The sequence below is a fragment of the Columba livia genome, chromosome 1, assembly GCF_036013475.1.
Source record: "Columba livia isolate bColLiv1 breed racing homer chromosome 1, bColLiv1.pat.W.v2, whole genome shotgun sequence".
NCBI lineage: Eukaryota > Metazoa > Chordata > Aves > Columbiformes > Columbidae > Columba > Columba livia.
The window spans coordinates 106,028,422-106,056,023 of record NC_088602.1 but is presented as its reverse complement, the minus strand read 5'-3'; the positions used below and the strand labels follow the sequence as shown (position 1 = coordinate 106,056,023).

Below are 27,602 nucleotides of genomic sequence, written 5' to 3'. Positions count from 1 at the left end.
GTTCACATGATGCAAGGGCTGAACCAGTCATTTTTTCTGTGCTTGTATTTGTAGTTTACGTGTTGATAAGATCAATTCCATTTTACTTGGTCTGAATTATTTCCCTGGCCCTCCACTATTAACAGATGTACACGGTAGTCAGTGTCACATGCTGATCCATTCATTAACTGCAGCTCCTAAGTTTTAAGGCCGTAATTGTGGTGTTTCGTAAGATTAGTATTGATGTGTCTAATGATCTGTCAGAAGCTCTTGTGGCTCCTGTACGTGAATTTCTCCTTTACGGGAAAGGAACATCTCTGTGTAAGACACACTTCATGCTTGTATGCCCTGGAGAAGCCTTTCAGAAGAATGTCTATTCTTGCTTCTTCCCACCTCTCTCTCTTTTTAACATGGTGTTCTGGAGTCTTTGCAACTGGAAGAACAGCACTTGAAGTCAGGGTCAGCTCTTTACCAGGATCAGCCTTGAAAAGGCGCCAGAGAAGGCATCCTCCTGCTCCAGTCCAGCACGGGCACACTGTTACTCTTGGTTGGAGCCCACTCTCTTGAGAACTTATTTCCCCTTCCCCCACCAGACCATACAGTTCTCTTCCCTGGACACAGATGCTTCGGTTCTCTTCTGCGGAACTAGACCAGCAGTTGCATTTTCACTGTCCAGTTAACTGATTTTGTAGACTTTGGTGAATACTGAGCAGCTCTCTTGATTAGTCACTACGGACAGAGAGTGGAAGTGGCTGCTTGCCTTTTGCTTCAGCTTTGGCACAAATAACACAGGCCTAGGGCAGAGGCCAGAAGGGCTGGAGCAAGCAGGACTCCAGCAGGCCCCAGCCTCCCTGCCCCCGCAAGGCCTGGGGAAAGGAGGAGCTCCCCTCACTGTGGAAAAGTCATTGAGGTGCTGGAGAGAGTTCAGAGAAGGGCAACAAAGCTGGTGAGGAGTCTGGAGCACAAGTCTGATGAGGAGCAGCTGAGGGAACTGGGGCTGTTCAGCCTGGAGAAAAGGAGGCTGAGGGGAGACCTGATCGCTCTCTACAACTACCTGAAAGGGAGTTGTAGCATGGAGGGGGTTGGTCTCTTCTCCCAAGTAGCAAGTGACAGGACAAGAGGAAAGGGCCTCAAGTTGTGCCAGGGGAGGTTCAGATTGGATATTAGGAAAAAATTCTTCATGGAAGGGGTTGTCAGGCATTGGAACAGGCTGCCCAGGGAAGTGGTGGAGTCACCATCCCTGGAGGTGTTTAAAAGAAGCATAGATGAAGCTCTTGGGGGACATGGTTTAGTGGTAGACTTGGCAGTGTTACGTTAATAGTTGGACTGCATGATATTAAAGGTGTTTTCTAGCCAAAATGATTCTGTGATCTCATCCAGAGGGCAGAAGCAGAGCGGGACCAGCACCAAAGACTGGCAACGTGCTGCTCCAGCCCGTGTCATCTCAGAAACCAGACAGCATCATGTAGAGGCGCTTTCTCACATTACTAGGCTGTAAACCAGCTGCTTGCGTTTTGCTTAGGATGTTGTTCACCCTTCTCAACTGTGAAACATCAAAAGCGTGAACACAGAGAATGTCAAGTAACTCCGAGCAGTTGCAGTGTGATGAATGCAGGCCCAGCTATTACATGGATGTCCATAAGCAGCCCAAGGCACAAAGCAAACCTGGTACACGTGCCTGCTTTAGAAATGGCACTTGTGCACTCCTCCCGCCCCAACTCTCACCTCTCCCCCTCAAACACCAGCATTTTTGCTATGGAACAGAAAATAGAAGAGTAAGAAGCAGCTGATGCCCACAAGAGCCTCCAGGCTGGTAGAACCCGTGCAAGGACAAGGATCCCCTGCTGTCAAGGGCAAGCGTTCCGGTGTATTTTCTGTGCGGGTATCATCATCCAACTACACCTTCCACAACAGGAGTCACTAGTTTCTCTTTCATGGAAGGTGACTATTTATCTTTTTATTTTCCTGTTAGCTAGTGCCTAGCCCATGAAGAAATAATCTCTCCCACACCTAGTTAAAAATGCATTCAGAGGAGGACTCGCAACCAAACAAATCTGTCACCCAATGAAGGCTGCATGGAATGTGCAGTAAAGCCAATTAAACATGCAGAAAGTTTAGAGCACGTTTCTAAACTATACCCTCACTCAGTGGCCCATGCTGTGCCAGTTCCAACAAGCTTCTTCCCAGAATAGTGAACCCCATGACATGGCTGCAAAGGAATCACGCATATTTGAAGAAACGCTAGTGGAGGCTGTTACAGTCTGAGCAATATTTATTTTTTTTAAACATAAAAATAAGCACATTCAAAACAAAGTGCTTTTTGGAGCACTGAGCTCAGCCAGTCCCACAGAAATCTCCTTTTCTATCATCACCATTAAGTGAGAGGGTTAGGGGAAGCAGTCCAGCCACCACAGCATTTGTCCTCCTCACTGTACTCCAAGACACAATGGGCACAGAAACATTTACTTTCTACTGCGGAGCTACAGCCAGTTACACAGATAGATATACTATAAATAAAAACATTTTTCTACTGATACCTTAAAGCCTGTGTGGTAATGCTTAGTCATTTACAGCAGTGATGGGCTGGCCATTAAGTTGCAACATAAACTTGACATTAATTACTATGTTAAAATATTTCAATTCCCAATTTGAGATCTGAGAACAATTTTATCTCACACACAACGGTATACAGCGACGTGCATAGATAATGCCCTTGAACAAAGATACATTTAGCCTGTTATCAAAGAGGGTCACAACTTGGAGTTACCTTCTCAGATCAAAAAATGTATAAGGACATACTCTTTGTCTGTTTATTACTATATATATTTTATATCTTTTACATATGTATATATATACACACATATTCTCTATTCTATCAACTACTGTGTTTGCGGTACTTGATTAAGATATCATGAACTTCAAAACCACACTAATTCTTCCAAGCATCTTCATTTCCAGGATTCGTTTTCTTCACTGTGTCCAGAGATTCTGATGCCATGCCTTGCTCCCTACTCTATTACCTCTTTTTGTCCTGTCCAATCCCTTCCCAAAGGCTGAATTTAGAAATTATGACAAATTAATTTTTAAATACAGCTGAAAAGGCAGTAGAGGAGGAACTTGGTATCCCCTTAACTTACAAGTGCTATACAAAAGTGACCCAGGTAGGCCCACTGGGTCAATGGTAAAAACCTGCAGTCAGGAGTAGCACATAGTTGTGAAACAGATCCCTCCACTTTCTGCCTTCCTATTTATTTTTTAACAGCCAACAGTGACCCATGCAGCAAGGGGGGAAGAGGCTGGGATAGAATTTCTGTTCGTAATTGGTGTGGTCAGTCAAGTATACTCAGCTTTCAAAGAGTTTTTAAAAGTAAAAAGCCAGAAAATACAATATATATGCACAGTCTCATTAAAGAAAAACATTATAACATCATACAGCTGAATAGGCACTGCAGTGAGGCTGAAAAGAGAAAGTCTGTGTAAGGAACCAAGAGCTTACTATGACTGCAGCACATTAATCTGATCCAGATCAGGCAACACCGCTGTGCCTCCACTGGGAAGCGATGTAACTGGGACATCCAGGCAGCCCAATCTAGAAAGGAAAGGCTGATGTATAACACGCTGGTTATTCTAACACAATGCTCTTCCTCCTCACGTGAACAGCAATCAGCTCTCAGGAGCCATGAACCTCACGCTATCCCAGCGCCAAAGGAAGCTGGTCCTAATTGTGAATTTCTCAAACTTCCTTACTCTGAAATAAAATTTCAACATGTTGCTTTATTTTATCAACCTGTTTCATGCATCTGTGCTGATTGACATAGTGTGTGAATTCTGTGCTGATTCATACTTGCTGCTTCGTCCTTTGATTTTAAACCTAGCAGGGAAGCCACAGTCTATTCTTGTGTATTACAAGACATCATATTTCATCCATTTAACCTACCATTGAGCCCAACTACTCCTCTGTGAGTGTCCTGCTCAGACGGGATATCAGCCTTGATTCAAAGCTATCAGAAGTCCAATTTTGCGCTTGTGACTAATCATCCTCACTGCTAAAAGGTGATACGTCCCATCCACCCACCTTCTGAATTTCAGGATGTTGGGCTTTGTCTGCCAGATATTGGAGACATTGGAACTTTCTCCACCGCATCAGAAGCACTTCAGTATCAAGTACTTTCTTCCTGTTCCTTCCATGCCGTGGTTATGTCCACTGAGGTGTCCCCTCTGTGGTGGGGAATAACTCTGTCCTTCACAGGTAAACTTTGACAACCTTTAAAGCTCCTTAAATACTCCTATTTCATTACAGTCTACCAAGGAACCAGACAAAGAACCCAGTTGAGGAGGCTGCCCTCTAGCTGTGCCACCCCTCAGCGGGACAAAAACGCTCCCACCATTCAGCAGCTGACTTGGGAGCTGCTCAACAGAGATTCTCTGCACCCCTAACTCCAGCATCAAATGTAACCATTACCATTTAAGCAGCGTTTTACTTTTCCTACTCCCAGTCCCTAAACAAACCAAAACATTCTGCTCTGCAATGCCTTTTCTCAGTCCCACCCAATGTCACCAATCAGATCTCTACAGGCCACGAGAAATAACTCGTTGAGGAACTCACAGTTATATCCCCCCCATTAGAAAAACCAAACAAACTAGAAGAGGCAGGGAAGGACTGGCTGTACACAAACAGAATCCCACAAGAGACCATCTGGCCACTTCATTTCATTGCAAAAATCAGTTTCCTCCCAAGGAAACGTGAAGCCATCCAAAACAGAAGCTGCAGCAACCTTGTAAAATCCCAGCTAATGGGAAACACCTGCTTGACATTGTGCACACAGTGGTGACCTCTAAGCTTATGCTGCCCAGATGCATGTGTCCTTGTTAAAAAAAAAAAAGACGACCCTAAACTTAATCTACACAAAAACGTAGGTCAAATGGGTTCATCTGTCTCTATCTACTTATTGCACACATTTTTCTGATAGAATTTCTAGCCCTTACCAGGGAAATACAAAGGAGAGCTGCAAAGGGAAAGTAGGCAGATGGTGACAAGACAGCAAAGGTCATAATGAGAGCTCTCAAAGCAGACAAAGAGAAGCTATGTAAAGCTTAAGATCGTAATTTTTCAGCCTTTTTTCCTAGCTTCATCATGTAAAAGTAGATTTAAACAAATCCTATTAGCAGAGTATAAAAAATCCAAATATATGCAAATACATAAACAGCACTAAAAAGGTATTTTTTGTTCTGGAGTTTAGATTGGTTTGGGGTTTGTTTTGGAGTGGGTTTTCAGTACTCCAAGCACCTGTCTGTGAGCCATCTCTGGTGACAGCTCTTTCCAAGACAGCACGCTGATGCAGCATTCACTGTGCGTCAGATTTCTTTCATGGTTGCAGCAAAGTGTCGCTTCCCATCTAAATACAACATGGACTCTGAAATAAGGCGGAGAAAAGAGAGAACCACATTAGTAACTCAGTATCAATACTGGACAACTACAGAGGATGGTTAAAATTAAGCAGCAATCCACATTGTCATCAAAGCATATGGTGTGCTTTGCCATGAAATCCTGCTAAATTAATCAAATGCCAATAGTTCACCTATTAAAACGACCAATCTTCCAACAGAAAGTCATCTTTTCTACAGAGCTATGATGACAATGTTTTAACTGGATACTTGCCTCCATACGTTTTGGGGACAACCCGTGGGACCTCGTTTTCCGATATAAATGTAAAATGGAAGATATTGGTTGTCTGGTGCTCTCTGGTATCTGCATCATAAACCTCACTGTGTACTCGAACCTGGATGTAGTTTTTTTCTGTGTAACAGACCTACGCAGTTAAGACAAGAGTTATAGCTTATAATTTTGCCATTGGCACTGAAAAGCTCTGACAGACTTCATTGCACTGTTTAACAGGAAAATCACACGCTCTCTTAATGCAGTGTTCATTATCAGGGATTAACAATGACTACAGCAAATACAAATTATTCTTTTCAAAAAGAAATCAGCTCCTACCTGTCCAGAAAGCAGTAATAAGGATCCAACTTCAACTGGCCTCTGAAACATGATATCGTCAACAGATACGATAAATGGTCTGGAACCCCTGAGCAAGAAAAAAGAGAAATTTCTTCTCAAGAATAATGAGGGTGTTTGGAGAAATTTGAAACATTTCATCGTCAGCATTTTAATTGAGGGTTACTAGAAAACAGCTCTCCCTCCTAAACATGGGCCACACGAAGCACTGAAGAATTATGTCATGGCCCAAGACAAAAATATCTAGAGGAAACCTCTCACGCATAAAAATACACACTCTCGAAGGAAACATTATTGCATCATTCTTGTATCTTATGACTTACACATGCTAGGCAACCTTCATGCCACCCTTGCTTAGGCCTCAGTTTTCCAAGCACTGACATGAGACACTTCACTTTCTGTCAAGCAATGCAGCCTCCATTACATTTACACACTGACCTCGGCTGGGTGATGACCCCAGTCACACTTTCTAAGCACAAGTAGTTAGTAGAAGAAGTTCAGAAACTACTCCTCTCATGTACAGAATGAGAACATGCCATATTTATTTGATAGAATGTCTATTTTATACAGTTAGAAAGAAAACGTATCTTCAAAAGTCGGTCTCAGAAAAAGGATGTATTTTCTAACTTGACATATAATGCTTAAAAACCAAGCTCCAAGGAGCAAGACACAAATCTCTTCGTAAGTAGAACAGATGCTCTAAGGAAAACAGTGCTGCGCTCCAAGAGTGCAAGATTCTACTAGACGCCCAGGTCTTTTCTACTCAGATTGTCATTAGGTTGGTCAGCTTGCCTTCCTGACCTACATATAAGCGCACAATGCTCAGGATTATATAAATATTGCAGGTGTATGACTCACCCATAGCTGCAAGCATTTGCCCATCCCAGTTCAAACGCCTTTCTCATGAGAAAACCCCCAAAGATCCTATTGAAGATGTTCCGTTCCTATATGTGGAAACAAAACCAAAGTGCTACATTATACTTATTTTCAAAGCATTGTGTTGAAGTCTGCACTTCTGCTCGCAGTATATAGCAGAACTCACAGCATTTGAATGTATAAAAAGCATGACTGAACTATATAAAAAAGTCCAAATGGCTGAGGCAACTCTACTTAATAGGAGCTCAACTGACTCATCTGACAATATAAGATAAAAACTCAAATTGAGACAGCAACCAGAAGCCCAACTTAAACAGTTTGCAAAGGAATTTCTTTACACAAAACAAACAGTCTGGTAAGAAAACGAGGTAATTAAAAATCTCCTGGTTTGCAGTGGCAATCCATACGGATAATAGAAAAATGGCAAAAGAAACTAAGATCTAAATACATTGCAAGAACTGCAGAACCAAAACAAAATAATGGATTGACTAGTCTTACAAGGCAATTAATAAGTAACGATTTCTGTAATTAATTGATATTTTTCAAAATACCTGAGGATGGCAAATCTGTAGGCCTTTTAGCTTTGCATCTTCCATCCACACTGAATTGGGTGGTAATTTACGACTGCGGAAACTTACTGTCCTTGGAAGAGACAATAAAATTTATAGCCCAAATTAGCAGAATTCAGAAAGTCAAAAACGCACAAATAGTAAAGGCAGACGCACACTAAAAAAACAAAACCCCACACATACACAAAAACCCCAGACCAAACAGAAATGCTGTCACTAAAAACTGTTCCAACTGACCTTGAAGCCTTATCTAACATGATACTTTGATTTGTTACTGCAATAAGCGCATGCTCCTGGTCTTTCCAAAACTTCTGCTAATGTTCAAGCTTATGTAAATGAACAAGCTCGAGAAAGGTACACCAAAGAAAAAATGAATCACAACTACAAAGCACACACTTTGTCAGAAAAGCCTTACTCTATTTTTTAAGTCATAATATGAATGAAAAGCACACAATGAGCTAACAGAGTAATTCAACATCAAACATGCAGACGGTTTGAGGTTTTCAAATCCAGACAAAACATGTACAAAATATATCTGCCAATTTTAAGGGAAAGTACGTCTCACTTTGCTGAACAGCTTTGAAAACAACAATTGTATAATGTTAGTAAGCTAAAGAAATTATAAATTATCCACAAATACAACATTGCACTAATGTGATTAGGCAGTGTTCTATCACCATTGACACTGGACAACTTCACACAAATCTCAAGTTTAAGAGAAGCACACCAACAACAGTCTTCCTCAAATAATGTTGTCAGGTATGACATTTAAAACACATTGCAAAGTTACCTCGTCAAAACATGGCCAATTCCTGCCCTCACAGTTTTTTTTTTCTCTAGATATAATGGCAGAAAACTCTTAGGTTGTGCAAGTCACATGGCTGCAAAAGCATACCGTTCCCCTGTTTGGTTAAACATCATTAACCTGTTCCTCAACATTATTCCTAACAGCTTGCCCAGAACAGTTCGTGCTCACGCTGTCACTTTCACCACCTGGGCACAGCTAACACTCCTTAATGACAGAAAATTCTTTTAGGAGATGCAGATGGCACATTAAAGTTCGTACCTGTGTTTCAAATAAAATTATATGGAATTTAAACAGTGAAATGGGAAAGCAAAATGCATGCATTTATTTCAGACTTCCCTCTTACGAGCACCCACTCAGAAGGCACATCACTTTTCTCTTACATAGGACTTCAGTTCTCCTCCACCCCTCCCCTTCTTGCCTTGTGTCCAGTGTATTAAGGAATATGTCATGAATAATGTTTCTTTCTTCTGCAGTGGGAGCCATTTTCAGTAAGGAAGCAGTGCTGAAATCAATCCTCTTCAGCTTGTTCACTAAACATGAAAAAAGGTATCAGAGTTCAAGGAAAAAAAAACACACACACACACACAAAACACACACACATCTGGTTTGGCTCTGAACATTTTAACCTGGAACCAGTTCTTTTCTCCCCTGTAACTTAAAAGCTGTAAATTCACAGGCCCATAAATTGAAACAGAAATTTGGCTTTTAAAATTGACTGTATCAAAGAAAAAATGAGGCAGAAGTTCACTGTTTCCAATGTGATGAAGACCTTTTATCCATGTACCATGATGCTCAGCCATGACTCCTACAGAAAACTTAAGTACCCTCCTCAAAGTACAGAAAAACCTATCAAATAAGAAATCCTACAGAACAAACAATCTTCTTCAGGTTTTGCCCATGGTACAAGAATGCAACTTCATGATAGAACTCATTACCATAGACCACAATGATTGAAATTTTAGCTTAAAAGGTCTTTTGTTCAGTTTATTCAGTCTTTAATGTTTCTCTGATTCTCTGCTTTGAAATTCCAGCTTGAAACAAAAGCTGGAGCTACACACTCTTTCCACTGCTCTCCCCCCTTCTTCTTCTTCCGAGTTTCTTTCCAAAAAGAACGTGGGCACCCAGACAGGCGAGGAGCTGCGACGCACCCAGCAGACCCACCATGGGGACAATCAATCAGCCAGAGCACAAGGAAAGCCCATGCTGCACCCAGGTCTAAGGTGGAACCAGCATCCTGGAAACAGAGGAGTCTTGGAGGGATGCAGGGCACACCAAGAGCGCCCTTGTCTGTCAGTTCAGCCAAAGTGTTCCCAAGAACATAAGAGCAGGCTTTTAAACTATCTTACACTACTGATACCCATGAGACAGAACAAAAACCTGATTTTAAACAAACCAGGAGCATTTCTAAGCAGCAGAACTTCCAAAGTCTACTTCCTTCCAGCTACTAAGCTGAGCCTGAGGCAGATGTGTATGCTACCAGGAAGCGTGACATACATTCCCCTTGCTTGATGATTTCTTCCTCCTCAGGGGTCTCAGGAACAAGTGGATTAACAAATGCTGGCCTATGGACAAGAATTATTTTGAAGTTATGAACATTGCAGGAATTTGTCCTGTGAATACATTATAACAGTTTTCTATGTTTGCTTACATACACATTACAAGATGAAAACACATGCACTTCAGGTTATGTGGCAGCTGCCAAGAGAATATCATTCTAGCTTTAACTCTGAAGAAGCAGTTAAGTGATCCAACCACTATTTAATTGAGAAAGAGTAAGCGATGCTCTTCTGCTTCTTAAAGAGCTAAAACTGTACCCATACATTATAATGAAGATTATTCAAGCAGAAAACTGCCTAGAAACTGAGCAAACTAAGGTGTGATGACCTAGGATAGTCTAAAAGAGATACACAAAACTTGAATGGTGGTGTTCCTTGTGAAACAGAAAGAGCACAGTGCTGCAGCTGGTAAGCGTTGTTATAATCTACACATTCCCATGACAGCCTTATCAACAGCCAAAAGCTGTTTACCACATGTACCACTTATCAAAGATGATATGAGGCCGCCTCACGTACAAATTTGTACGTGTACTGCTTAAGGAAGTTTACTCTAACCTAATTATATAACATTTAATTATTTCTTTTCACAAGACTAGGCAAATGCTTATTTTTAAGAGCCATTCTTCCCCATTATTTCCAATTATTCATTTTGCTGAACAGTTTCACCTCCCCCCCAAGCCTTTGCTTGAGCTGGTGACAAGAGGTGTGCAGAGAGGACCTTTCCCCTTGGATCAAACTGCCCTTTCCTGGTTTGCTAAAGCACTGGATTTTAGAGACACACCAGCTCCTTCTCCTCAGCTCAGGAGACATCTACATCAGCTCGTGTGCCCAAGACCTGAGCTGCTGAGATGCAGGTTTGCTGTGGTCCTCAAGCCACACAACCACATTTCTGTAGCACTATACTCAACCTAACACAGCCTGTACCTCTCCGAAAAGTTTTTTTCTCGTATAAATACCATGCTGATAAAGACAGAAGGCTTCCAAAACACAGCTGGCTTGTGGACTGCTGCCTTGAAGGGCAGCCACTAAAGTTTTTATCTAACTGCACAACTCCATGTAGACTTGTGCTTAGTCAATCGGCTAGCATACAATTACACCAGATTTGATGCAATTCTTTTGCAAAATAGGTCCTTGAAATGTGAACCATAAATATAAGTTTGTGTATATACATATATACATGTGTATATACATGTTAAGGGATTTGGAAAATATCTCACAAGTCAAATGAAACCAACCTAATAATTACTTATAATATTATCAGGACTAAATAATTATGTCAAGCAAAAGCCCTTCATTAAACATATGCCTCTTAATTAAATACAGGCAATTATTTGAACTAGTTAGAAACAGAAAATTGTTTATTACTTTTGCAGGCTATATAAGAAAGGGATGAGAAAGACAACTGTTTTTTCTGGTGCTCGAGTCATAAACCAAAACTGAAATTGAGCAGCCTGCTATTTTAATGACTAAAGAATTACAGAGAGAGTCAAACTAGAAAAATAAGAAAGTTTGTGGATTTTTTAAATTTCTGTGGGGACACTTACCAGTTCCGTGTTACTTACATAAGCAAGTTTTAGGTCAAATTACTCTGATGACACCTATCATGTCTATCAGGGAATTAATGGCATTATTCACTCAAAGACTAACCATTGAAACTCAATCTTTTCCATTTTTATAGCAAGAACGCAATTAATTCTAACAACTACTACAAGGCAGGTGAGTTTCTAGCAGGTTCATTAACTTCTGTGTTCACTAGGACAGACATTCAAACACAGGGAAAACTGGTTAAAGGAAAGTCCCAAGACTAACACCAGTTCCCAGTATCATCTGAGTGCTGATAGCAATGCTCTGAAGCTGGCCCCAGGAAAGTAACACTTGCCAGCAGAAAACATCAACTATGTGATTTATTTATCATCTGCACTATATGGCTTCTGCACATACATAGCAAGCTGCCATGTTTGCTGTTTTCACCACAGCAGGAGTCTGAAAACTATTTTCCTGTCCTACAAATTACCGTTTATTCTCTGGATCCCGGGCCACCATGACAAAGGTTGCATCTAACACGGGGCTGTAATCACCATCATGCAGCTAAAAGAGACAGGAAACAATTGTATTTTTAACTCTCAAATTGTAAATGTGCTTAGCAAGCTATTCAGTTGACATCAACTATTTCATCACACTGTCCATGTGGTTTACTTTCATGTTCTGTCATCCCTTCCAAGATCTCTCACAACAGGTCAAAGAGAAGGAAATAACACAAATTACAACTCTGGTTTCATGAATTCTGCAATGGAAACATTAAGCAGGGAATGCTTGTTAACTGCTACTTTCAGCTGGGAAGCGGAGGAAATCAACACAGGCTTTGTAAAAGGACACACTTACACTTTATTCTGAGAAAAGCAACAATTTGTTGTCAATACCAAATTGCCACTAATGCCAGCACTGCTTAGAATTCAGACAATAAAGGTGTGACATTATCTTCTAGAGCAGATACTTTACTTTAGGAGACCAACTGGATTTAAAAAAATACCTGTTTGTCTGAATTATAGCCACTAATACCACTGAAGTGTTCATAGCATATCTCTGTTACTCTACATAATTAAACAACTGAATTAACTTTTCCGTTAACTAATCAATTGTCAGTGAGTATTCAACAAAAATGTTAAGAACTTTTTAATTGAATTATTATTATTATTCCTTTTGCTTCCTGCACAGTATAGCCTAGTTACACCATTAATTTTATTTATTTTCTATTATTTAGTATTTAATAACTTATTACAAAAATTATGCTACACAGTAGATAAGATGAACACAAGAGATACAATTTAATACTGAATCTGAATACCAACATTAAAATTTATAAATCTACAAAATGCAAAGGTATAATGAAAATGAAGGTTTTCAAAAGCAGGGAGGAAAGAACATGCAGAGCACAGCCACCTATTTTTTTCTGTTGGAGTACTGTGTTGCAATTTAATTAAATAATGTTGGTTAGGAAAAATGCATGCCTTGAAAGAAATAGTAGCACAAGAGTATCTTGCTGCATCTAGATTATTGCAAGTCGTCTTGCTCTTGAAATCTAAGGCTGTCTTGAGCCCTTCAAAAGCAGTTATTTTAGAAAATAATTTAGATTGCTGATGTCATCATCCAGACTTCCCCCTGAAGCACCTCATGCCTGTCGTAAGATGGAGAGAAGTCACAGGAACCAACCTGCAGCATGTGCATCTTCACTTCCATTGAGGTCTTCCCAACCCAGGAAACATTGCCTGTGAATTTGATGTCACAGTCTGGATATATAATCTTCTTGCACAAATCTACAAGACAGACATTAGTGGTTACTGGAGACAGATCACTCACATCTAACAGTAGAAATACTTGATTCTCCAAGACCTTTTTGTGTTCTGCAAGTGGTAACACATGCAAAGACAAGCCAGGAAAGACAGCTGTTGCCAGGGAGCATAGCACTAGCCTGCAGCTTTTGCCTTATCAGACTTGTAAAGCCAGAGCAGGAGGAGGACACACAGGCACACGGGTGGCACACAGGTGCCAGACCCACAGAGGTGTTCAGTAGAACACGTGACGCAAGCAAGGTCCAGCTCCACCAGGACAAACACTGTTCAATAATGACATTAAGAAACTCACATGCCAAAATAAAACTAAACACAGAAGTGCAGGAAGCATGAAAGCTGTATTTTGAAGGGAAGGGAAATCTGAAATGACGAAAAGCATCTCAAAGTTCAAAGCCAAAACAGGATGAAGTGAAAACAGAAGAAGGTCTCCTCAGCAACAACCACGGGAAGGCAGCAGCTGCTGGAAAAGACAAACAGATTAAACCTTCTCTACTGACCAAATTGCCACTTACTGATTTTATCCACTAGAGCTGTAACTATGGACAAGGGAGACCTTGGCTGCATTTCCTGCTTGGTGTGCGTGTAGCAAATAAGAACTGTGGAAAGACCAAAAACTGAATCAGCTCGTTAACAAAAACAGCAGTGGAGCAGATCAACACCATCTTTGTGAAGCATGAGAAGTATCTGCAAAGCACAAACTAAAGTATCGTACTGTAGGAGTGCACATGAATTCCACGTTTTCACGTATATGACTCACAGGGTTGTTGGGGATTGGCTCAAGGAGCACAGACATGAGTCCACCAAGCAACTGTACGAGCAGAGCCCATTTTAGTTGACATAAGTAGGCCTTAGTTAGCTTGTCTATTAGGCCGTGGGAAAGGGGGGAACGGAAAAGTACTAACTAAGGCAGGGTCAGGATATTTTTGAAGAGATAAGAGTCAGAAGAATGTGGGATGCGCATAGCTAGCTAAACCCAAGTAGGTGGAGTAAGTAAATGTGCTTAGCCTATTAGATAGAGACAAGTATGCATAATTATGGTATTTGGTATAAATGCACGCCATCTCGGGCAATAAAGTCGAAGTATGCTTTATCACTCATATTGAGTCGGCTGCATTTCTACCTCCCTCCGCTCGGGTCTGGAACTCTGATGGGACTTTTCTCTGCACAGGGTTGCTATAAAGAAACCAGTGATTCAGCAGCTGTCTCAGTTATGTGCATATTTATTTACTACAAAGAGAAATTTAGCTGAGCACTTTAAATCAACCCATCGCTCCACTTCCAGTCCCACATAATCTTTTCCCTCTACCCCTGCAGCCTACTGTCTCACATCCTTCCTACCTTCTATTTCAATTTCATGCAGGTTGTCCAATGATACATGCTGTCTGAGGACTTATTTTCAAATACTGATTCCTTTTAAGAGGTGCAGATTAGATAAACTGTGCCTTACAGGCATGAAAAGCATCATAAGAGATATTTATCACACTGTAATTACTACTAGCCGAACCACCATTTAAATTCATTAGCGCTGCTTATAAGAGCATGTCCAAGTAAACAGACTCCTTAAAGTAATATAAGGCTGTAAAATTTTTTTTTCTAGTACTCACATGATTTTCACTCAACACAGAATTCCATAATCAGAAGTATCTGTTTGTACTTCATGAGATAAGAGAGAAAGAAGATATCTGCCCTTCCAGGTAATGTAAGATCTGTTTTACCCAAAAATTACTGAAGCCACAATTCTAAAAACTGTTATACCTATCAACTCATGCCACTAATGTGATTAGTAAGACTCTGAACAGGATTTATCAGAAACCTATTGCCAAAGACAAAAAAAGTAGAAGTCAATCAGACCTTTATGCAGTACATCTGCTGAGATCACAGAATATACTGGGGGCAGGGGGCACAAGGGTAGATGAAACAGTACATTTTCCTATCAAAACTGCTGGCCAGCATCCTGAATCTTGTGTAATTGGGATAAAATATTGATTAACCCAAAAAGATACATCCCCAGTGGAACTGGCTGAAGCCCACTATGACTACAAACAAGGCAAAGACATTCTGTGCTGCAAAAGGAAAAACCTAAGCTTCACAGACTACCAGGAAAAATAAACAAGGCACAGAATGAAAAACAGGTTCATCTCATCTACCAATGGAGGGCAGTCAATAGTTTCAAGTCTCTTATTCTAATTCAGGACAGGTACTGAAGCCACCATCTTCCAAATCCCAGAAATAAATACCAATCATCTAGCTACTTTTTCTATCCTTGATAAATACGCGACATGCGTTCAGTTGTTTCTCTGCCCTCCTCAGCTTTGCCCACCTGGACCCACAAAAGGTCTTTCTTTCCTGCCAAAAAACCCACACAAACCTGTTCCATTCAGAACTTTCCCTTAATAAGCACTACTTCTTTGTCAAAAACCTCCATCAAAATGTTCTCAATGAACAAGAGAACCCTGATGAAGAAGGAAGTCACCTTGTGACATTTTAAGAGAAAACTATCTCCAAGTTATATTAACAACCTGGCACTTACTCAGCTGCAAAACCAAAAATCGTGAACTTTTAAAGACCATGAATTAATAAAAAGGAGGAAAGAAAAATAAGAAAGCTAACTCATTAAACAACTGAGTTGTTTGTACCCTTAACATCAATTTGCAGACAGGTCCCAAGAATCTATCTCAAGTATTTTTCGTTTGTTTTCAACGGTCACTTTCTGTTCTTTCCAGATTATACACTCTTCCCCCTAAATGGAAGATTAAAATATTTGCACCTCACTATGTGTTGGGTTTTGTGGCACTTTGGTTTGGGTTTTGTCTGTTTGTTTGTTTTTTAAGAGAAAAATCATATGTTTTAATTTGAAATGGTGTGGTCTGCAATTTTTTTCTGATTTAACACTCAATGCAGATTCACAATCTAGGCTCCTTTGTCAGTAAATAATTCTGGTCCTTCACAAAATAGACAGAGAGAAGAAGCTGAGCTGAGTGACTTTGTTTCTGTCTGTTCTTTATCATCCTTCCTTCTCTTTCAGGATCAGTATCCTTTCTTTTTTTCCTTCTCTTTGATATAGTGCATTGATGTGACCCCCTCCCTGAGGTCATACTATGTGTCACACCAAACAGCACCCAACAGTACTCAAAACCCACTTTGTCAGCATTACTTGTGCACTCTTTTCAGGGGCACCAATACATACCTCCTAAACTGTCAAGATCTTCAAGTATCCTTCCAAACCTGTAAGATACATTTTTTGACAATTAAATACCTACATCCATACTAAATGAAATTTAACACTTTCCTGTATGTGTAACATGGTTGCTTTGTTACCTTACACTGTTGTGTACATTCAGGTACTTTTCTCTTATTTCAGGTTGACTTCCTAGAGGCAGAATAACTTCCAAGTAGCTGTCCTTCATTCTCCTAGGAGGGAGATCTTCCTGCCGTTTTGCCAACAAAGTGTGAAGAGCTTTTCTTTCTTGCATTGCTTGCACATGATCCCTGGTAAGAAAAACACCACTCTGTCTGGCGTATGGCCACGGAACTGCAACCCTAGCTAAAAGATGTCACATTGAGTATTATCAACATGAAAACAAAGAAGAAGTAGAAATAGCAAGGCACAGTAAACGTGCCTTGAAAAGAAAGTGAAATGCGCATAACGAGATGTGCTAAGCAAGACTACCGCAGAAAACTTTTAAATAGTTTTGTGTAGAAGTAGCAAGCATGTACTTTGCTCTAAACAGATGATGAAAATTTATCTAATTCTGAATGCTACCAAAATGGCTCCCCTTAAAAAGAATAAATCAGACATAATTTAACGTATGAGGTTTTATGCATATTCATTTCTTCCACAACTATTGCATTATAACTCTTCCTACAGTGCCAATTTTAAAGTACTGACTGTTAATTTAAAATCTCCCCTCTTGAGAGGGCAGATGTAAAGTAGTTGACATAAAGACCTAAAGAAGCAGATATATAGCATTGGTTAGTGCCAACAATAAAGTATTAATCTGCTAAGACCTGCTATCCTCCACAGGCAAGTTCTCCCTTTACAGCATCAGTTCATATAGCATACACTCAATCAGCAAGTTAAAAGAAAGGGAAAAATTATCCATTTCTCTTTCAATTCCTACCCAGTCATCTTATGACTCTACAGGAAAGTTACGGAAAGACACAAAACCAAAAAGGGAGCACTGCCCCTCCAGAGCTGCTTTTCCAGCACCACGAAGTCAGAGGGGTTGCAACTCTCCTAAATGAGAGTTCACTGTCACTTCTTTGTGACCTACCAAGTCAGTTCCTCGCGCGGGTGTCTACAAGACAGAACAACTTTGCCCAGCATTCTCTTTCGCCTGTTCCTCCAAAGTTTCCTCCCGCCAAAAGTGCAACCTGACTGAACAAAGCAAGTATTCCACCACATTCCTAGAATCAACAACAAAGCACTAAAAAACCTAAGGGTTGCGCATGCAAGAGTTCTGATACAATGCCAAGGAATAACCAAAACGATTAATCCATTTCACAGAGCAAGAGAAGGCATAAAATGCCATGTAACCAAACTGAATTTTAAACTTGTGGATATGTGCCATTCATTCAGTCATGCATGCTGCATTGCCAAGATCTGAGTGCCACTGTGTTTAACAATTAAAAAAAAAAAAAAAAAAAAAAAAACACTTTAAGAAAACAACAGAAAGAACCTTTTCACCAAAAAGAAAATTTGTCTTAAGTTTTGACTTTGGATGAATCCTGGGTATTAGCCATTTAAGATGAAGACTTCTTTGCCATGAAGTTTTACTTCTGGAAGAAGAGAGGTACAAAGCAGTCACGTTTCAACATATTTATATTCCCCCTTTTCTGTTTAATAACTTTGGGGGAAAGATTAATAATCCATGATCAAAGAGAGTAAATCTCCAGCAGAAAATTTCAGTAAGCTTTGTTTGTTTGTTTGTCTCTTTTAAATATGAAATATGGTTTACCTCATCTGGGCAACATGACTACCGCATAGTTCAGACAACAACCTCCTCCAGGTTACTGTTTGAAGTTATGCCACTGCATAGAAATGCAACATACTACATGACTAAGGAAAGATGCAATGTCCAAGATGATGCACCTTTAGGCTTTTAAAAATATTTGTTTCCAAGGCCTTTCAGTGAAAGGCTTAAGAGCAATTAATCAGAGAGTAAATCAGAAATTTGTCTACAAACACAAAGAAACCAAACAATAAAAATATAACTATATTTTCTTTTCCCTACTCCCATCCTGGCTCCTCTCAGGTCAGCAGCAGAACTCTTCTTGACTTCAGCTTCAGAATATACTTGTCAATGTATGGAAGTATTTGGCTCCAGGCAGTAACGGTTTTAACAGATAAACACTGTTACACACTGCAGTACCAGCCATACTGTAGCAATATTTCATCTAAGTATCAAAGAATATCTGCCCTAAACATTGTGAGAAATTACATTATCTGTTTCTGAAATGGCCACAACTCTATTTAGGCTATAACTAGCAATGAACAGATTAACAGTCTTAATTACAATTTAAGTACAAAATTATAATAAATATATAAGCAAGATCTTTCTTGCTAACACAAGGTGCCACTGTCCCTTGCAAGAGAAATCATGAACCAAAGTTTCCTTTTAACAAAATTAATGGCCTAAGGCGTTCCTCCAACACACAGCACTCCCTCTCTCCCAGCAACCCAGGCATACGCACATCAGTCCTTCCCTAGTTCCCATCTTGGGACCCCCATCAAGCTGTTCCCTGAGGTTTGTCCTCTTCAGTCATTCCCTGGCCTAACTCAGTTAAAACACCAGCTGTTCAGTCTCTGCATGTGTCAACTGTATGTCACTCCATTTTAAAACTGGGAGCTCAATGGCCTTGTCTTCCAAACCTCCCCATATTAAACACATCATTCTCAAGCACTCCCAGCTATGGGCTCCCCAGCTTTACTCCTTCATGGTACCTGAAGCATCCAGCACCCTGCAAACCATTTCTGCTGTATTTTCTATGGCACAACAGACATACCTATCTAAGAAAAACGCTGCTGTGCTGATCCCGGCTTCAGTCTGTTCTCCTGCCAGGGTGGGAGCAGTGGGGGAAAATAAATGGATGGAAGATGATATTTGACCAGAGTCCTCTCAAATCTCCATCCTCTGATGGCATTTCCATATGGCACGGTGGTTCCTCCCCAGCCATCCTGGGCTGTAGCAAAGGTTTTTTTAAAAATCTTCTTCTGGAGCCCTTTCCATCTGAACTGCTGGAAATTTCAAGCCCCTTCACGCTTACACACTAGTCTTACTCAGCAAAAATCAGCTTCCCTGATTCAGGCATTTCCTTTAGCATGCCTGTAATCCTGCTTAGATAAACCTTGTCAGAAGGCCTGGACACATCAGACACTCAACCCAGGCACACCTCCCTTCATTTCCCCATCAATGCACAAAGTGAGAAAGAAAAGCTTAGCAAACACAGCCATAAGAAAATTAACAAGCAATACAACAAATATGGGATGAACCAAACTGCAATATGTCATTCCCCCAGACTGCTATACTTTTTTCAGAAATATCAACGACAGAGAATTACAGTCAACTTTGGCTTATTCAGTGTAATAGAGGGGGAGGAACATAACCTGAATAAAGCCAAAACATCAATTATTTAAATTATATGTAAATTAATTTAAAATTACGTTGCAGCAGAGAAAATAAATGTCAAAGATGCTCCTGACTAAGGAGACCTCAGCCCCAAGCTGACAGTTTTCCAAAGCGACATGGGTGCTGCCAGGCTATTCATAACACAGCCTGCTTCACACTGAACCAGCTCAGCTGCCTCAATCCAGTGCAGGATAAATTTCACCACATGGATAATCCACCAACAGACAGCTCAAGAGGTAGCAGCAACATAGTATTTCCAGCCAGACTTTACAGCTTTTAAAATTCCATTGGATTCAAAGCTAATGGGAGAATCTTGTAAGCCTCAAGATCACCTTTTTTTGTTCCTTTGGTGCTAAACATTGTTAATTCCGCTACCACAACTCTGAGCTCTACCTGGGTTTTGCAAATAAAGTAAAATACATTTAATGTACACTGTACCTCCAGTTGGTAGATGCTCCTACTATATCCCTCAATCTGCTCCGCACTGAAAAAGAAACAAAAAATCAAAGCAAATCAAGCTTAGTTCTGCCAGTGATGAACATGAGGTTGCCTGGCGCTAAAAGGCACAATCCTCATCCCAGAACAGGAAAATTAAGCAAATACATGCAAATAGCAGCCCAGAAACAAAAGTCTGGCCAAATTCATTGATGCTGTTAGTAGGCATATCACAATAATGGGTTGAGTAACACGATTCCGTAGCTTATTGTGTATAGCCAACAAAGAGTGTTTGTTAATGCAGTCAAACACCTGCAGTGCTAATCAGCAGCTAAAAGAGACAGCGGATCAAGATCACACTGAGGAATTTTAACGTGAAAATATTTCGGCCTAAACACAAACAAACTGGAGATAACACAAATCAGAAAGTCATAAAACAACATTAAAAAGAACAGTGCAGCTGGGAGACAGGGAACAAGAAGAGTAGTACTTAAATAATCCCACCCATGAAGGCAGGCAATGTCAGCAGACTGGCTGTTGCCAGCAGGGTTTCATAGCCTAAAGAACACAGTGTTAAGACACTGAAGAGAGGTCCATAAAATTGTTTCCGGCATGGTTTGCATTATCAGAGTTAATAATAGTTCTGCACAATTTTTTTCCCAAATTTCAAGAATAATCTTCATAAGCAGTTTTACTGCTCTTTCCTTGGATGAGACTAAGCATGCTGAGATCCCATCAAATCTATCAAACTACTATATCATTGTTATGCAGGTGAAGGTATGCTGTTCGGAAACACCTGAAAACTAGCAGCAACAATTCCCAAGCTCAGAATAGAAGGTGAGAATTACATAGTAGGGATTCCTTGCTTAGTTACAAAGATTGTTATACAAGGGAGTTCAAATATTAGGACAAAACAGTTAAGGACACATCAAGGAAGGGCTACCAAAAAAAAATCCAAAATTTAATGGTGAAACAGAAGGAGGGCTGCTGGTGACTCATGAGCTGACCCTTTATATTTTTAGGTGATTAGACATCATCAAGCTTGGCACTTCTCAAGCTAAATGCCCGGTCAGAGTACTCACAGTGATCAGTAAGCCGTCCTGTGAACCCTGGAGTGAGCAGAGCCTGATTTCCTAGGTATTTACCTCACATACCCCTCTCCCTTAGACAGATCCACTCAGTTCCGGCCCCCTCCTCCCCACACAGTCACTTCAGCTCCTGCTGCTTCCCTGCCCAAGTCCTCCACACCCCCAGCCCTGCAATACCCCCAAACTTCCCCCTTCTCATTCCTTCCCCTGCAAGACCCTCAGCTCCTGTCCCTGCACCCCCAGCCTGCTCCTGTTTTGCCTGCCCGCTAGACAAGCACCAGCATGAGCTGTGGCTAACGCCTGGAGCTACACAGGCACTGACTGACAGCCAGCACATGGATCCCTGTCACTCCACAACTGCCAGCAACACCAGGGTCCGTGATTTGGAAGCCAATTTTCACAAAGCTTACTGAAACACGGTTCTCTTCGAGAATTGTGTTCATCTACTGGGCTGTCATCAAGTAACAAAAGATTCTGGAAGAACAGGGAGACAAGAAGATAGGCAGACAAAGGCACAAACAGATTACTTAGGCCTCATTTCTTTAGGAAATTAGGATAAAAACATGTTTTGAAACAAGAAGAGTTCCACTACTAATTCTAAGGACAAAAAAAATTCAATGGAAGAAACTGACTGAAAATCCTAGAGTTGATTTTTTTTTGCAAGGGGCGGGGGGAGAGTCTGATTTTTCTTAAGAAGCAGTGGACTTGTTTACAGAATAGGCACTACTTTCCTGTTACTCATACTCCACCTGTGAAGGATGCCATAGCATGCATTTGGTCAACACAGTGTTAGCAGAAACACTGTAACAGCTTCTAGAATACAAAACCTCAATTTTCCAACAGTGTGCAGACTGTGCTGGGATGGAGGGGGAATGAACCGCACTTTCTCTTTGCTTAAACGAAGGTCATCTTCCTTTTCAACTCTGCAGAAGTAAAAAGCTCTGAAAAAAAGTCTTGGGTCCAAACCCGCAAATGTGTTTATACACTGTAAGTCCCATTTAATACTTCTGATTTCAATTTCACGGATACAAGTAAACATTAGCTAGGCTGAGATTACATAATTTTTATTTTTATAATAAAATGGACAAAGTGTAAGTGCATTTCTAAAATGTTGCCAAGCTAAATCTAGTCCATTTTACAGGCTCATAAGTACGTAGTTTTTATCTTTTTTTTTCCCCTTGGGGAAACTATATTGCTCTTCAAAATATTAGTTATTTTACAACAGAAATTTAAGGACGTAATTAAGCATAAAAATGCACAAATTGTTCCTCTTATTTGGCAAATGTCTTAGAAGGGCAAAACAATTACAGCAAATGGGGTTTATCAATCATTACCATTTTGTGTATTTCATAGTATCTCCTAAACTGTGGTCAGTGGACCACCAATGCCAGAGCAGCAGGGCCTGGGTTTATCTGCACTGTGCTGCGACAAAGGATGCAGGGCAGCCGGACACAGTCACCACATTCATCTCCACCAGTGAGACCTCTGTCCCCTCGTGCTGCTGCCTCCCCAGGCTGCATCCAGGTGCAGGTAGACTGCTAGGATGTATTTTACCACCAGTTTTGGTGTAGAGCTGGGTCTGTAGTGCAGCGAACGATGCAGATTCAAGTGTCTAAAACAAAGCTAAGTGCTGCAGGAGCTGCTGCATACGAGATTTTGTATCCCACAAGCCTCTTAGGAATGTGTTATCCAGCACACCTCCAGAAATACACCATGCTGACAGAGACCTGGTACAACAGTATTGCCACAAGTAAGATCAGAGCTGTTCACTGAAGACAAAGAGGCTTTAAGCAAGTTCACAGAGAAGAATAATAGCGTTTTTCATGAATGCTGAAGTAAGGAAAAATAGTAGCTGACGAAGTTTAGTGTTACAGCAAATATTAAAATATACACGGATTACCACAACACACCATTATTCACATGAATGGGTAAGTGTCCTGTGGAGTGGAAAACACAGGTTAGATTAACAATTTAAAGAAACAATGCAAATTACTTCTATTAAGGGATCACCTGATTATGTTACCTGCTTGAGTTCTATTTATGTACACGTTCCTTAATTTTAGTAAGCAACTGTAGGCAATCTGTCCTTGCCTGATTAACAGCCAATATCTTTGTGTTTTCAACTGGGTTTGCCTTCTCTTTCAAAGCCAGCTCTCCAGTTCCTTTGTCTCCTGGCTCTGTGTAATATCTGCTTGCAGTGTAATTCCAAGTTTTTCAAACTTGGTGCTATCAGGTAATGCTGACAAACACTATTAACTTTGGGAAGAATATCTGGAGCATTTTTCAGGAAGCAGGATGAGAGTTATCTTGGAGGAGACTTCCAAATTCCTGCGTAGTGTGCCTTTGGGAGAGCCATGGAAGAAGTGAGGGTATTCACAACTGGGACCCAAAGTTGGGAGGAGGCATGTGAAAAGCTAGTAAGAATGAGTATTTGGTGTTTTGTGAAAGCATGGATACCAAATTAAAGGAAAATAGTTTACATGTCAGCATAAGTTTGTATAACATCACTTTAATGCTACAATTTTGGAACAGAATCTTGATTATCTACAATTACTACAGTCCAAAAAATATTAGCATTCCTTGGAAACAAATCAGAGACACAGCCAAGATGGCCTCACTGCTTCATTACTTTTGCTGGCCTTCTAGGTGGTATCATTATGAAATATCCAAATAAAAGAGTGGGGTAATATTTTCAAGTATGCAATATTCTGTACCTTTGCTTTTCCTCTTTAACCTCTCAAATTGCTACTTATTAACAATAACAAAAAGAAAAGTTCTATAACAATCAATCACCCTCATCTTCTCTTTCACTGGATTACCCAGGTTTTCTATTTAAAGACCAAAGCGGAAAATAAGATCTCAGAAACAAGCAGAACTCCATGAAGGAATTATTTGTACCTGGCTCCAGCCCTTTTCCTTCTTCCCTTTTCTCAGTAAATGGGATTAGAACGCAAGAAAACTTTTCTAAAAGCTTCTGAAACAGGAACATTATGGTGTATTACCACTAGAGCGCTAAAACAACCTTTCAACACAAAGCTCTATTGACATGAGCATTTTCATGAGGCAATGCAGCTGATCTGATTAAAATATTTCTCTAAATTAACAGTATTGACACATTAAAAGCTCTGTAAGACATTCTTTCCACTCAGTTCGTCCATTCCTTGGCCATTCTCTGCACTCATTATAGTACTTTTCTATGCTTTGTTGACTTTCTAACTAGAGCCAACTTGAGAAGCAGTTGTCCCTCCAGAAAAGAATCACACGCTCTTCCAAGACTAAAGAACCAGACAGCTCCTATATCTTCAAGTATTATACATATTTGTTGCCATTAGTCTCCAAACACACACAGTGTTTTTCTGCTAGTTCCTAAATACTCACACTGTGAGGTAACAGTCAAAAGCATGTCCATTATCCAAATCATATTAACACATTAAGGGCCACCACCTGAAAGAATAAACTCCTTAGAAACATTTCTAAGTCTTCTAAAGTACAGCAAATTACTTTACCTTCAGACATGTCAGGAAGCACAGAGGAGCCACTGGAGCCAGAAGTCAGTGTCCTAGCCAGAAGAGAAGGAAGCTTCCTCATGGTGCACAACCTACAGACCGAGCAGAAGAATTTATGCCATTAAAACTAGTGCCACGAAAATAACTTGGGATTTATTTGTGGAATGGCACTGATTACTTCAGAAACTTCTTTCCTTATTTTTAGCTAGACTTTTAGAACAAGGCACAATCAGTAAAAGTTCAAAGTCAGGTGAAATTCCAGCTGATACCTGTCCTTATCTGAAAACAGGAAGAATGACTTGCTGGTGGTAGCTGTTTTCTTCACTAACTACTCAGATGCTCTGGGACAATCAGCTTAGACAGAACACCAGCTTCTACCTTGTAGACACCCTAACAGAGACAGGGTTCATGTACATTTAGGAAATCATCCATGACCCTAACCATGCACTTCTCATGTGCTTGGCTGGTATGCATAGCAGTGGAAGGTGAAATACACCAGGAAGGATATCACAAGGCCTCCAACACAGTTCCATTCAGCTTAAACCTGGTCTTCTCCTCCACGGCTTAGTACTGCTACAACTCAGAACAAGTCTAAAGTGCAGGACATAATCTGCTTAGCTGTTCAGCAAGATGGGACAACCACAAAACCCCTCAGAGAATGCAATCCACACAGCAATTCCCTAAGCGTTCAACCAAGTAGTAGCCAGTATGACTCCTCCAGGCAAGCAAAACTGTGAGAACACAAAAATACACACAGAGGGTCAGGAGGAGTAAAATCCCTCGTGACAGTTCACAGTGTTATCATGCCAAGGAACATGGGTTCCCTGTTCCCTGTCCCTTAATTTTCTTCAGCAGAGGTTTCACCTCAAAAAAGAGGCAAGACCCCAGCCACCACTGGAAAAGTAGGGCCATGTGTATCTTCCTATATATATATATATTTGCCTCGCGTACATACCCACACATGCACACACGTTTCCTTTGCCTCCAGGTATACCAGGATCAGCGAAGAGTGTCAAAGGGGACACACAAAAACCCCCGAGGAACCAACAGAGCCTCGTATGCACCAGAGATGTCGCGAATGGACACGGCCACAACGTGAATGGAGACGGCGACAACCCCCTGTACCTGCTGCAGCCTCTGGACTCCACTCGTGTCCCAAGGCAGAGTCAGCAGCCGCCCCGCCCGCCCCGCGCAGGTCCCGCACCCGGGGGCACCCAGACCCGCTGAGCCCCGCGGCCGGCGCTCCCCGGGCCGCCGGGCGGACGCTGACAGGACCAGGCGCCACCACCCGCCGAAGCCGCGCTGCCCGGGTGCGGGGGCGCTCCCCCACCCACCGCGCCGAGACCCCGCACAGAGGAGGCGGGGGCAGCCGCGGGGCGGGGGCCGGAGCACGGCAACCCCGGGCCGGGCGGCGAGTAGGGCCCTGCCCCACCGCCCCGCCGGCGGAACCGCTGCCTCGGCCCTTCAGGGAGCGGCCTCTCCGCCGGCCGCCCCCCACCCTCGGCCAGGGGCTGAGCGGCACGGGGGCAGCCTTACCGGGTGCCCAGCATGCTGCTCGCCGCGCCGGGACCGGGACCACGATGGGGCCAGTGCCGGAGCCGTCAGTGGGGGCGCCGCTCGCCTAGCGCCTGCGGGGCCACGCCCGCCACAGGCACGCGGTCCTCCAGCACCATAGATTCTCGGCTCGCTTGGCATAGAAAGTGCTCCCCGCGCGGCCCCTTCCACCCCGCGCTCTATGCCCTCACGCAAGGACCGCTTGGAGCCGGCACTCCCGGCACTTCCCGCCTCCGGGCGCGCTAGGCGGTGCCCTCGGTCCCGGCTTCCTGCCAGCGACCGCGCCCTCCAAGCAGGGACGGGCCGCCGGGCCCTGGCGCCCGCTCGTCCCGGTCGCTGTCAGAGGCGGAGGTTCAGAGAATCACAGAATGTTTGGACTTGGAAAGGACCTCAAAAGATCATCTAGTCCAATCCCCCTGCCAGAGCAGGAACGCCTAGATGAGGTTACACAGGAACATGTCCAGGCAGGTTTTGAATGTCTGCAGAGAAGGAGACTCCACAACCTCCCTGGGCAGCCTGTTCCAGTGTTCTGTCACCCTCACTGAGAAGAAGTTTCTTCTCAAATTTAAGTGGAACCTTCTGTGGTTCAGTTTGTATCCATTGCCCCTTGTCCTATTAGGCTCTGCGTGGGCGTCGCTTTTACTGAATACCGTGATTTTAAAATTATTTTCTTTAAATACTCGTGTTTTCCGCCGTCTCCTGCCGCGGAGCGGGCCCGCGGGCGCGCAGCTGGGCGCTGCCGGGGCCTCAGGCGGGGGCGCGGGCGTTCCGCGGGGCCGGGGCGGTCCCGCACGGCTGCGTGGGCCGGGACACGGCGGGACTCGCCGCCTCCCCGGGTCCGGCACTCGGTGGCACTGTTGGGGAGGGTAACCGAGAGCCTTGGTGTTTTCTAGGGAGGTTTAAGAAACACCGCCGTGCTGAATAAGCCGTGCGCTTTCCGCAGGCGGAGAGTCAACGAATTTAATGCGGAACCGAAAGGTCTTAGGGCACAGAGGCCAACCCGCCCACGCCGGACTCCGCGGGCAACTCCTGCTCCGCACGCAGACGCTGTGGAGCCGGCCAGGATCTACCTGCCGGTGGGAGAACCGGCCACCGGCCGTCTTGGCACCTCCCAGGGACCGGTGCACCGGTGGCCAAGTGCAGCCCGCGGCTTTCACACCCAACAGGGTGTGTGTGGCCCTCCCCGGTCATTGCAACTTGCCAGCAAAATGGTGCTTATAGGAGGTGGAAGTTAGCTAT

The 27,602-nt window shown here is 42.3% G+C and overlaps 1 protein-coding gene across 5 annotated transcripts; it reads right to left on the bottom strand.

The window, feature by feature from the left end:
* Positions 1-2,233: 2,233 nt before the first annotated feature.
* ACOT9 (acyl-CoA thioesterase 9) lies at positions 2,234-26,574 on the bottom strand. 5 transcript variants are annotated; one of them, XM_065071047.1, is made up of 16 exons: positions 26,346-26,574; positions 24,810-24,901; positions 23,214-23,240; positions 20,219-20,264; positions 16,470-16,640; positions 16,339-16,376; positions 13,664-13,747; positions 13,012-13,115; positions 11,816-11,889; positions 9,740-9,807; positions 8,664-8,775; positions 7,420-7,510; positions 6,851-6,936; positions 5,975-6,062; positions 5,639-5,789; positions 2,234-5,393 (listed from the first exon to the last, which is right to left on the bottom strand). In XM_065071047.1, the coding sequence occupies exons 1-16, from the start codon at positions 26,357-26,359 to the stop codon at positions 5,335-5,337; spliced, it is 1,305 nt and encodes a 434-aa protein (XP_064927119.1). In that variant the 5' UTR covers positions 26,360-26,574; the 3' UTR covers positions 2,234-5,334. The 5 variants fall into 5 exon arrangements, with proteins under 5 accessions (XP_064927119.1, XP_064927137.1, XP_064927144.1 ...); XM_065071065.1 differs by having other exon boundaries at positions 23,204-23,240; positions 26,346-26,458; XM_065071072.1 differs by lacking the exon at positions 23,214-23,240 and adding an exon at positions 22,131-22,226 and having other exon boundaries at positions 26,346-26,441.
* Between the last annotated feature and the right edge of the window lie 1,028 nt (positions 26,575-27,602).

What these genes read in the sequence shown, in the direction of transcription:
- ACOT9 (XM_065071047.1), bottom strand. An exon ending in AATGTACACAACAGTGTAAG is followed by an intron (nt 16,377 to 16,469) that starts GTAACAAAGCAA and finishes TGTATCTTACAG; the next exon opens with GTTTGGAAGGATACTTGAAG. An exon ending in AGATCTTGACAGTTTAGGAG is followed by an intron (nt 13,748 to 16,338) that starts GTATGTATTGGT and finishes GTCTTTCCACAG; the next exon opens with TTCTTATTTGCTACACGCAC.